Genomic DNA, 12,968 nt, shown 5'->3' on the forward strand with positions numbered 1-12,968 from the left:
TCGCCTAATCGTTGTTTTTCTTTCGTCGATTAGTCGTTTTTTATGCTTTTTTCATGCCGAAAGACTCATTTCCAAGAAGAAATATGAGCACATCTCTGGTAAACACAAGATTTAAAGTGGTGCTTTTGTGTGATTCTTTGTGGAGAAACTCAGTTTTACAAATCTGTCGATGAAATCAACTAATCGATTAGTCGACAAAATCTCATTGTTAGTTAGTCGACTAAGAATTTCTTTGGTTGAGGACAGCCCTAGTTCTTTTTATTAGTTGAACGTTCTGTCCTTCACTGTGTTACAATGAGTGCTTTATAAATAAAGATTTATCATTATTATTATTATTATTAGGGCTGCAAATACTGTAAGAATTATTTACATTGTCGAATAATCTATCGCTTTTCTACAGTTTTTTTAAATTAACAGATGAATCGTTTAATCTAAAAAAATTTCAGAAAAGTAAAAAATTAATTAAAAAAAAGTGGAAAGTCCTCACATTTGAAAAGTTAAAAAACCAGAGTTCCCAGAATTTTTACTTGAGTTTAAATGATTAATTCAAATGAATCAAAATGTATTGCCAATTGACTTGATTTCTATCAACTAATCAATTAATCGACTAATCGTTTCAGCCTTAACAATCACTGTGATGCCAACAGAAACCAAAGAGCAGCCTACTGCTGAGTCTATGGTTTTTTAGGATCGCTATGTGATAATATATAATTTGTTAGCTGTGGTTATTATTGCTAAATGTGACTAACGCCACTACTAACTCTAAGCAGAGGTAAAATGGAGACATAAAATGTTTCAGCTGATCTTTCAACTGTACAAAATATTCACTGTTCATTTGTTGTTTGTATTGTGTTTGCACATTGAAGCAGAAATGTTTGCCTTCTGTAGGTGGAGGTGATAAAGAGCTTAAGCCAACAATCAGGTAAACATGTTCACTCCTGCTTCCATGATGTTAAATGGGGGTAAACTTTGTGTGCAATGCATGCTGGTACATGTAGTTATTACTTATTGTTGAAGAAGACTGATTCCTCTGCTAATATGAATGGTGCCAGATGTGTTTTAATGTCCTAGAACAGTGTTTTCCAAACTTCTTTTCTGGGGTCCCACGTTTTAATTTGTAACACTTGTTCCTGACCATTTTTACTGCCATTTCCGCATCACCTTATATTATCTTAAATAGGTAAAGCAATAATTTTGAAGAGCTCTACGTTTGACAAATCACTACTTTGTTTTATGCATTTTCTTGAAAACACATGCACATGTTAAATACTTTATAAATGAGACCAAATAAATGCATTTAAGGAAGAGTTAACAAGCTCTTGTTTTTTTCTTCTCATCAGTAAAGCAAACAGAATCTAGGCTGTATGTCTGACCCCAATGCTTCGACTGTTGTCATGGTAATCGACCTCCAAATCAGTATTCGAATGCTTCATTATTTAAAAAAATATATATAAGTATGTAATAATAATGTTTAAATCCCCAAATAGCCCATGAAATAAGGAGTAATCCCACAACATTATTCATATTCATTCATTAATTATTATTAGTTATTCTCAGATGGATATCGATGTTTGTTGTGTGTAGAGGTGTGTGTGCAGCAGCAGCGGTAGCACTGTACCGGGTAGAGAAACAGGGGAGATGGAGACAGACAGACAGAAGAACATGTCCCCCTGCTGCATCATGAAGCTTCGAATACCTTTGAATATTTCTCACGGAAGCTTCATATTAGATTCAATGTCATTAGTAGGCTACAATTATCAGAACAATCAGAACATTCAGGCTCCCTCGTGTGGCTCAAAGCGTTCTGCAGGTATAAATGTTAAATAAAAGACTATTAAAGAAATGTATTTGGCATCCCTAAAAAAATCTCCTGCGACCCACCTGTGGGTCCCCACCCAGTCTTTGTGAATCAATGACCACCAGAACAGACTGGATACACACATATTGAAATGAAAGCTTGACCTTGCTACATGCAGCTCTGTCTAACACAAGAGCAGATCTGGATTCAGTCTCCGAGAAGAGGAAGTTCCCTTCACTGCCTCTTTTGTTGTGTAAAGCCTGTGTCCATGTCACGAGGGACACAGGCCAGGACCACCTGAGACAAACAGCATGTGCACCACCCACACATGTACCACATGCATCAGAGCTGTGTGGAGCTAAAGGGTGCTGGCAGACAGACAATCAGACAACTCACCTGTCCTACTTGTGAGGTGACTCAAGCTTATCGAGAGAACAGTGGTGTTATCTGTTTAAAGTAATGAGGCCTCTTTAAATTCAGTGCTCGATTCTGCTTGCTGAGGCCTCTGAAGCTTTCTCCGCTGATTGTCTTGATCTTATTAAAAAGGCTCACGGTCTTAAATACGGGAAAACATGCAGGTTATTTGTGCTATGTGCACGAGAAACCCAGAGGTGCTTACAGTGCAAAGGATTTTGAAGGGGGGGCATGTTTGGATCACTGTAGGTGGGCTTGAATCCTCTTAAACATTGACCTCCTCTTAGTCTCAAGGTGTCAACAAACAAACAAACTGCTTGTGTCAACATGAGGAGGAAATCTCAATATGATGGCACATTTTCCTATATTTTGTTTTAATTGTTAAATGCTTGCAGATGAGTCTAACATAAAAAATGTAATAATAAATCCTGCTTTTTTTATTATGATATGCACTTTTTTTCCTTAAACACATTGAAATATCTAATAAAAGCAGTTCAATCTGGTATTTTTTATTCTCTCACTAAAATCAGAATGATTGATCTCATTGAAGCTGTTTCAGGCCTTTACGTGAAATAAAAGATTTTCCCTTAATGACGTGAGCCGAGCTGCTCTTTTTCCATTTGCTGCTGGCAGTGAGATTATTGCCCCCTCCTCTTTCTCTCCTGGTTAAATAGCAAAGCGCTGCAGCTTCTCGGTGCAGACATCCTTCTTCACATTGCAGGGGGTTATTTAGATAATCCAGCTGGAAGAAAACTGCATAAAAAGGCACCTGACCCAGCAGCACTTTAACATGTACTCAAACAAAAATGAAGGACCACGTAGAGGAAGATCTTTTGACTCCATGAACATTGGCTTTGAAGAGAAACTGCTCAACAATGAGGTAAGAGACTATAAAACCAAGAAGAGCTTTTCTAGCATGGGATATTTTAAGACAACCTTTTTTTTTTCTGTGACAGTGGTGTGGAGAAAGGTCTTAATGAATAAGCCTTTTACTTTGTCGTCAGAGCAGATTAATTTAAGCCGTTTTGTTGTAATGTAATTTGCGTCAAAGGGTTAAGAGGGTTAAAGTGGGATAGCTCCATATTTCATGTCATAAAAGACTCATTATCGCTCAATCTGTGCACCATTCACTGGTTTCCACAGCAAAAGACAGAAGAGATGAAATAGTCTGTGATGTCTCCATTGCGCACATGGAAAAGGACAGACTGTAGGTGCTGAATGTAGAAATGTAAAGATATATATATATATTGCACAAATATCCCACATTCATTCTATATTTTTGCAATTTTCAGATGAGTTTCAAGGTTGCAAAAATGCTCAACAAAAAAAAGCCTCCAAACAACAAAACTATAGGCTACACCAAATAATCCTGTTATTGACAAAGTGGAAGACCTGAACTGATCTGAACTGTGACTAACCAACAGTCTGTAGCTTCAGCAGGAAATCCGATTGTGTCTGTGACCTTCACCTGCAAACTTTTACACATCTTAAACATATAAGGTTTCTTTGTGAATTTTTGCTGACAAACATTAATGCTGCACAAAATGAATCATATTGTAAGATTAAATTTAGTTTTGTAAAGACTTATTTTATACAGTATACATATTGTATTCTGCTCCTTAAGTTAGATCTGGAACTATATAATATGGCGCACCTTACTTGCTTGTATAAGGTGAGTGATGATTAAGATTGATATGAAGTAAGAAGTGATGTGCCACCTTTTTGGTTATGGGTGTTGAATTGCCCTACGCTGGAGTTGAGACATTAAAGTGGATCCTGTTGCACAGACGAAGCTCTTGCTTTACCCACAGTCCTACAGTAGTTTAATTAAGTAGCACATAAGTTTATAATTTAGGCAGCGAGAATCTTCTGTCTCTCACAATGAGGAACAAAGAGGGAAAAAAGAAAGAAAAATGGGTTCAATTAAGCAGCTGTATAATTAGATTAAAATGAACATAACAATAAACACCTGCAAATGTTTACACACCTTAAACATATAAGGTTCTTTGTGCATTTTGCTGATAAACATTAATGCTGCACAAAATGAATCATATCTAAAAAAGAATGAACTCTTCTGTCTCTCACAATGAGGAACAAAGAGAGAAAAAAAGAAAAAAGAAAAATGGGTTCAATTAAGCAGCTGTATAATTAGATCAGAATCAGAATGGTGTTTATTGCCAGGTGTAAGAGGTATACACTAGGAATTTGCTTTGGTTTTGTTGGTGCAAGTTAAACAGTGTAATAACAAAAGAATAGATAAAAACGTTAGAAAAAAATAAGAATAATTTTTTTTAAATAGATTAAAATGTAATCACATGCACTTCTTAATGTGTAGGCCTATATATCAAACGCATTTAAAGCCGTGTATACGTTAATAAAAGCTGACATCAAGAGAGGGGAAATAACTATTTGATGATGAACATGTGTGCGTAAAAGCACCATGGCACAAGCTGCAGAGTGATTAAACGCTGCTGGTCGGATCTCAGCGTGCAGTAGGCTTATAATAGGCTTCCCTGCTGTCTAAATGAGATTGCACTAAGGCGATTCTTTGAGACAGAGACAAGTTCATCTTCGTTAAACCGAGACGCAAAGCGTTGACCCCAGTGGAGCGTCCTGAGACAGTCTCCTCACACTAATGCTGCAAGGGATACTCCAGACCAGGATCAGGGTCCACAGAAACCTGGTCTGCCATGCGGTCTACACACTGCTGCAAGGGAGGAACATGGTAGGCAGACATTTAACGGATTTACTCCACTTCCACTAATCACTTTGATCGATTACACTGTGTAGATGTATTATATATTCTGAAGCCTAATGTAGTTACTCGACAGGAATAAAACACAGTGTCTGAATCAGACGCACAGTATATGCTATACCACTAAAGTCACTAAAGTGAAAACGTTGCAGTCAATCAAAAGAGATTAGTTGTTCTGTGCTGTTGGCTAATTACAGTCCTGCTGCTAAAATCTCATGATGCAGGATTACATGAATGTTCCGCTTGTACGGCGCGCGCGCAGCCACGTGGCTGTCCGAGGTAAGGCTGCAGGTAGGGCTGTTGTGGTTAAGGAATTTCCCCTGCTGTGATAATGATGCAGTATTATTGCCATTTTTTGGGGGCAAATTACTTAATTTATCCTATATTTTAGTGCTATATAAAAAAAATACTTTTTAGGGATGCACCAATTCGATTTTTTTAGTCCCGATACCGATACCAGTGTTTAATTAATAAACTGTATGTTTCACTGTGTGGAAGTTAGTGGGATCATTCTTTTATGTGGAAGGCAACATCAGGCTTGACTTAAATATTGCTTTCATAACATTGTAAAACAAATAAATACATAGATATTGTTATTTATGATTAAAATAATAAATCGTACACCAGCAACTTGGTAAAAAACTTTAACAGGAAGTGTAAACCTTTTTAAATGCAGCAACATATTGGTCAAAGCTTAAATAGGAATTCAAATTCCAGTATATAAATATATATAATGTAATCGAATACTTTAGATCAGCCCATTGTCACGATAACCGATCCAGCTATTTGAGTCAGTATCGACCAGATATCTGGTCTGGTATCAGTATTGGTACATCCCTATTTATTGTAAGGCTATTATTAGGTATATTGTTGCTGTATCGTTTATTGTGAAATGCAGACCACAGAAGGACAATGAGGGGTTTTTTTTCAGCTGAGATGCTTTGGTTGCGTCCGATGATACGGAATATCTGCAGAAGTAAAAATGTCTCACAAGGTAGAGTACTTTCTCTGGATATATACTTGAAATATATGCGGCGCACCAATTACAAAGAATTTAAAAAAGAAAAAATGTGAACATAGAGGTTTGGCGGTTTCTTGCCACCTCACGGTTGGCTTGTCAATATCGCGGTATTATTGCAATATTGCGGTTATTGCGACTGCCCTTGTCCAAGGTGCTGAAATACACCAGAAGGTTTGGCCATGTCTCTACATGGATCTGATGTTTCATCGCTAAGAATGTAAAGAGAAAAGCCATGTTTCTTTTTCAGGGCAGACGTAAATATTCTGCAGCAGTTCTCTGTATCTCTTACCCTACTTACTACTTGTTGAGGGTGTTTCATGCTCTTTAGATAAGATGTTCGTAGGATCTTTGGATGGCTGTAGATGCTCTTCAGTGATTAGAAGTTTTGCATTCATGTCATTACCTGCCCTGAGTTATGGTTCAGTCACGGGGGAAACCCATTGACTCACCTTAGGTAAAAAACAAATTAGGCAACAGTGCATTTTTTTTCTTTAATTGCAATTAGAGCTGCAGCAATTAATCAATTAACGGTTTAGTTTAGTCGTTTTAACTATTAAATTAATCACCAACTATTTTGATAATTGATTAATTGGTTTGAGTATTTTTTTTTAAGAAAAAAAAAAGTTAAAAAATCTCTGATTCCAGCTCCTTAAATGTGAATATCTTCTGGTTTCTTTACTCCTTTATGACAGTAAACTGAATATCTTTGAGTTGTGGACAAAACAAGACATTTGATGACGTCATCTTGGGCTTTTGGAAACACTGATCGACATAATTAACCCTTTTCTGACATTTTATAATGAAAACAACTGATCGATTAATGGAGAAAATTAATCAACAATGAAAATAATCGTTAGTTGCAGCCCCTAATTGCAGTGTCGAAGGGTTACGGAAGCTATGCAGCACAGATCATGGTAATACAGTGCTGTTTTCACACTACTATTAATGCTGGTGCCACATTAGTGCCAACATTAGTTCTTTACTTTTAGGGGCTAGCACTAACAAGAAAAGTGGAATTTAAAAATTGAATTAAAAAAAAGTTGATAAGAGCTGAATATCTCCTCACATCACCGTCAGAGGAGAGCCACTAGTGGTTGTTGAATGAGGATGATATCTTGCGGTTACACAAATGAAATCTAACCCCCTTTCATTACTGTTTTCAGATAAACAAATCAACTTTCACAAAGATTGAAGAAAACACCGAAAAGAAGAATACATCAGAGAAAGGGAGAGCAACAATCATCTTTTCACTCAAGAATGAAGTGGGAGGACTAGTAAAGGCTCTCAAACTCTTCCAGGTATGGACAAAGTTATTATACTCAAGTGTCTACAGTATAGAATAACATTTTCGTACCATATGTCATATATATATATATATATATATATATATATATATGTATGTCTACCAGTAATTTATTCATCTATCATGCTGATGATAAAGTGAATGTAGATAACTCAAAAAGGATTCTCCATGTTTCTTGCAGGAAAACCATGTCAACCTTGTACACATAGAGTCCAGAAAATCCAAAAGACGCACCTCTGAGTTTGAAATTTTCGTGGACTGCGACAGCAACCACGAACAACTGAATGAAATAATCCAGCTGCTGAGAAAGCATGTGAACGTGGTGGATATGGACCCTCCAGATAACTCCTGTCTAGACGAAGAAAGTAAATAAAATCCTTCAGATTTTATAAATATATCATATTAGACCATATCATCGGCAAATACCTCATTTTTCTATTCTCTCTCTTCTCAGATATGTATGATGTACCTTGGTTCCCAAAGAAGATTTCAGACTTGGACAAGTGTGCTAACCGTGTCCTTATGTACGGCTCTGAGTTGGATGCGGATCATCCGGTATGTTTGCACAAATATGACAACTGGTTGACTTGGAAAATCCTTAAATTTGAAGCATTCTCATATCCGTCTATGTTCCTCTCCATCAGGGTTTCAAGGACAACGTCTACCGGAAACGGCGAAAGTACTTTGCTGATCTCGCCATGGCCTACAAGCAGTGAGTATTTGATGCATATTTTAATGGTTATTTTGGAAATCTGAGATGTTTTCACTTGGTATTCATAGAGTTATTCTCTCTTGCTGCAGTGGGGATCCCATTCCCCGTATTGAGTTCACAGAGGAGGAAGTGAAGACGTGGGGAGTTGTGTACAGGGAGCTCAACAAGTTGTACCCCACCCACGCCTGCCGGGAATACTTGAAGAACCTGCCACTGCTGTCCAAATACTGTGAATTTCGGGAGGACAACATCCCTCAGCTGGAAGACGTGTCACGCTTCCTCAGGGGTAGGTTTTTGCTTCAAATACAAAATTGGTAATTTTTATAAATCTTTTAAGCTTTGTAAATGTCACTCATCTGTGTTTCGTATCTTATCAGAACGCACTGGATTCACCATCAGGCCTGTGGCTGGTTATCTGTCCCCTCGTGACTTCCTGGCCGGTTTGGCCTTCCGGGTTTTCCACTGTACCCAGTACGTGCGGCACAGCTCCGACCCCTTATACACCCCAGAGCCGTGAGTAATATACAGTACTATATTTAGGAAAAGGATGCCAATGTTCATATAAATCTATTGGTCCTAATATTATCTTTCATTATCAAGGGACACATGCCACGAGCTGCTGGGTCACGTCCCGCTGCTAGCAGAGCCCAGCTTCGCCCAGTTCTCTCAGGAGATCGGTCTCGCTTCACTCGGGGCCTCGGATGACGCAGTTCAGAAACTGGCCACGGTGAATGACACCTATCAAATCAAATTTCATATTCTCAACTTTTAAATCTAGAATGATTGTCATAACTGTTTCTGTTTTATCGACTCTTATGCTGCAGTGCTATTTCTTTACGGTGGAGTTTGGCCTATGCAAACAAGAAGGGCAGCTGCGAGCGTACGGAGCAGGACTGCTGTCATCTATCAGTGAGCTTAAGGTAAAAACATTTCAACAGAACCATACAGTGGACACGTTAACACAATCTTCCTCCTATAATATTTTCCAATTGTATTGGCTAATCATAAAATATATACCGGAAAGTGCCTGAACATCTGTATATTACCTAAAAACCCTCCTTCTAACCAGCCAAACCCTTTAAAATAATTACATTAAAAAAGTACATTGTGTAGCATTTCGGGGGATCTATTGGCAGAAATGGAATATAGTATTCATAACTGTTTTCATTATTGTATAATCTCCTGAAACTAAGAATCATTGTGTTTTCATTAGCTTAGAATGAGCCCTTCATATCTACATAGGGAGCGGGTCCTCTTCACAGAGTCCACCATGTTTCTACAGTAGCTCAGAACAGAAAACCAAACACTGGTTCTAGAGAGAGCCTTTTTTACGTTGGCTGAAGGCCACCGTAGTTCTCCAACATGCTTGTGAAACTGCGGTAACGTGAGCCGCAGAGTGCAAAACCACCAACCGCTGTCTGACTTCCGTTGCTCCTAAAGTAGTGTATTATGGTAAGGATGGTCTCTGAGTGAGGCGAACAGTGTTACCATGGTTTTGCACTCGGTGGCTCACGTTACCGCAGTCTTGGAAAGGGAGGAGTGAGCGGAGGTTGGTTGTAATCTGCAACTACACCACTAGATGTTGCCAGTTCAGGTGTAAACCTTTTTAATGCAGCAACAAATTGGACAAAACTTAAACAGGAATTAAAATTCCAGTATATATTATATATAACATAGACTTGAATTTAATAGATCGACACCATTGTCACCGATATCCGATCCAGTATTGGTATCTGTGCATCCCTAATTTTCTTATTTTCTCTTTTGTATATTTACTATTGCTCCTTAATAAAGCAGAAGTATTTTTTATCCGATTAGTTGATTAATCGATGGAACATCTGTTCTATGTTTCTCTATTACAGCATGCACTATCTGGCAATGCAAGGATAATGCCTTTTGACCCCAAAGTTACATCCAAACAAGAATGCATCATCACGACATTTCAGGATGTCTACTTTGTGTCAGACAGCTTTGAGGAGGCCAAAGTCAAGATGAGGTGAGCTCGGCTACTCTGCAATTTAACGTTCATAATGATAGATCTTACATGGGTAGATGAAAATTATCTAAATATCTACTACATATTTCATTACAGGGAGTTTGCCAAGACCATCAAGCGTCCCTTCACAGTCCGATACAACCCTTACACCCAGAGCGTGGATGTGCTAAAAGACACTCCCAGCATCAATAGCGTGGTGGAGGAGCTTCGACACGAGCTCGACATCGTCGGTGACGCCCTCAGCCGGCTGAACAAGCAGCTGGGCGTCTGACTGCCCACATTATGAAGTTATCCACCTACAGCCCGTCAACGCTCGCCATGTCACCCCCCAAGCACCGCTGTAAAGATACTGCTTGTGTATCGCCCTTCGTCAGTACAATGAATGTGCAAAATGCTCTGTTGTCCCCACTGCAACGTTTATATGGCTTCTCCAATTTACACTAGGTATGTTTAGCCACTGATATCAGTAAACTGCACAAACCCAAAGAGCTCCTTATACTGAGACACTGTTTTGCTTCAGTTGTACTTGGCTCAATCGGCTTTATATTGCAAACAGTCAACGCGCTTTCTTTTATAACATCCCCAGCTGTTATAAACATGTGTGGTTTCCTCATCCTATTGTTAACTCTGCTGTTGTTCTTCTTCTTCACATTTAATCTTCCTCACTTCAGTGATATGTATAAAATGTACCATGTTTGTATTCTTTTGGTGTGTGTATCATGTTCCTTTTGTGTGCTGTTGAGGGAAATTATGAGAGTGAAAACTGGTGTTATATAAATGGGAATGTTTTCTTGACTGATTATGACAGACTTGGCCCATGTACCCTGACCTATTTCATTTTACAGTGATGATTTTGAATACCTCCTCTTGAAGTGAATATAATTGTAGTGCTCCTGAAATCAAAACATTATTTTTCTACTGTAAAGAAATATATACATTATGAGTAGGCTATGTATTGAAACAATTGAAAAATAATAAATTATATTGTGTCTTCACAGTGTGTCAAATGGTTTCTTACCGGTTACTTTTTGATGTCCTCATGGTGGTGGTTTGGTTATGGATACTAGATGCTGAGGTGGATGATGATCATGGAGATGCAGAATGATGACAGCGAGGAGCCTGAAAGCGATGACAATAGTTATATTCAGATTGGAGTTTGTGTATGTAAGAATAATTATACCTTTGACCCGAGGGCCACATAAAAACCCATTCTGAAATAGAGCGACACTGACATTTTTGGTGTTATTTTTGGCATCTATTACGTAATTACGTAATGCCTTGTATTGCATAGTCTCATGTGGCTGGTGCCAAATATTATGCCGAATATTATGCCTCTGGTATTTGAAGTGAGACAATATAAGTTTTCCACAATGAGCACTCCAATCTGAAAGCCAAAAAGCTGTTACTAAATATATAGATTAACCCAGAAATGTTTCCCTGATGTCTGAAAGGGACTCATCTCTGTCTCCTTCTGTTTTTATCTTTCTCCCTGCCTCTGCATCTATGTCTGCACGGATCTCCTGCTGTCAATTAACTCTAGAGATATTTCAGCATCAATCAGAGAAAGAGATCACACATCCAGGCGGTTGACCTTATCAAAACATATTATTTTTCCACTGGCCCAGAAAAAGCGAGCATGCTGTGTGTATCTAGTGTCTGCATGCCTGCCTGTATGCATGTGTGGGCAAGGGTCTTCTATCCCACCTCCAGGATGTTATCACTTTAGTCTTTCTGTCCATCTTAAGAAGAAACCTGATCATATTAACACATTAAAACTAGGTATCTATGTTACTGATAAATATAACTTTAATTAATTCTACACCAGGTTGCCAGTTTATAGGTAATTGTTACACCTTGCTCAAACTAATGCAATCTAAATAAACCCTACCATCATGAAGGTTAAAAAGTAGTAGTAGTTACTCTTATAGTTAGAGAGGTGATAATTCAACATTATGGTCATTTTGGAGACGGTTTGTAGGGTTGTTGAACTGTGTTGCGTTATACTGAGAGGTGTTTCTCATGTTTTTTACTCCTCATTTAGATAGCTATGCTATTCTTCAATCAAAAGAGTATATATATGACCAAAAACAGCCTGCTGCAAAACAGCATGCTTCACGCCAAAGGGCCACATAAAATCCCATTCTGAAATAGAATAACACCAACTGACATTTTTTGTGTTGGTTTCTTGGAAACTGAATGTGACTAGTTCTATGGGCTTTGTAAAGTTTTTATTTGGGATAAATATAACATCACAAATAGAACATATCCATGTCAAATCAAGGGTCTTCTATGTCCCACCTGCAGAATGTTAATTGTAGAACTTAATTTTACACCCAGTTACCAGTTTATACTGTAGGTCAGTGTCACCTTGGTCAAACTAGTCAAGTCAAACTTTATTTATAAAGCACGTTTAAAAAGAACTGCAGTTGACCAAAGTGCTGAACATGTACATAATAAAAATGAATACAAAGCAAGCAACAATAAGTAAAAACACTAAACATAATGTGCACATAACAGCATCAACAATCTAAATGAACCCTACCATCATGAAGGTTAAAAAGTACAATAGAAATAGTTAGAGAGGTGTTAAATCAACATGATGGCCATTTCGGAGGCTGTTTGTGGTGTTGTTGAACTGTGTTGCGTTATACTGAGAAGCAGGGTCTAAAATTAAGTTAATATTTGCATATAAACTATTAATTAGAAAATCAATACAAGCTTTTTGAGAATTTTCGATATTTTCTTTCACCCCTAGTGAGTCAGTGGTAACACACAGCAGGAATATGGATCATGTAATTTAATCCCTGATTATTTCTAATTTCTAATTATTTTTCAATTTTATTATTTAAAAAAATAATATTTCTTAAAATCTGCCATCGTGGCAGGTGACCTGGAGTTTTTACCTGCCAACATTTACCATATTTACATTTAGCTAAATGAATATATTCTTCAATCAAAGAGTATACAGC

General features: G+C 37.8%; 1 protein-coding gene across 3 annotated transcripts; it reads left to right on the forward strand.

The window, feature by feature from the left end:
• Positions 1-2,914: 2,914 nt before the first annotated feature.
• tph1a (tryptophan hydroxylase 1 (tryptophan 5-monooxygenase) a) lies at positions 2,915-10,602 on the forward strand. Of its 3 annotated transcripts, none has more exons than XM_037768206.1 (11): positions 2,915-3,092; positions 7,152-7,286; positions 7,473-7,656; positions 7,746-7,846; positions 7,936-8,003; positions 8,090-8,289; positions 8,381-8,516; positions 8,604-8,730; positions 8,828-8,923; positions 9,866-9,999; positions 10,096-10,602. In XM_037768206.1, the coding sequence occupies exons 1-11, from the start codon at positions 3,003-3,005 to the stop codon at positions 10,268-10,270; spliced, it is 1,446 nt and encodes a 481-aa protein (XP_037624134.1). In that variant the 5' UTR covers positions 2,915-3,002; the 3' UTR covers positions 10,271-10,602. The 3 variants fall into 3 exon arrangements, with proteins under 3 accessions (XP_037624134.1, XP_037624137.1, XP_037624135.1); XM_037768209.1 differs by having other exon boundaries at positions 8,093-8,289; positions 10,096-10,601; XM_037768207.1 differs by lacking the exon at positions 2,915-3,092 and adding an exon at positions 4,612-4,937.
• The last annotated feature ends 2,366 nt before the right edge of the window (positions 10,603-12,968 follow it).

Source organism: Sebastes umbrosus, chromosome 4, assembly GCF_015220745.1.
Source record: "Sebastes umbrosus isolate fSebUmb1 chromosome 4, fSebUmb1.pri, whole genome shotgun sequence".
Taxonomy (NCBI): Eukaryota; Metazoa; Chordata; class Actinopteri; order Perciformes; family Sebastidae; genus Sebastes; species Sebastes umbrosus.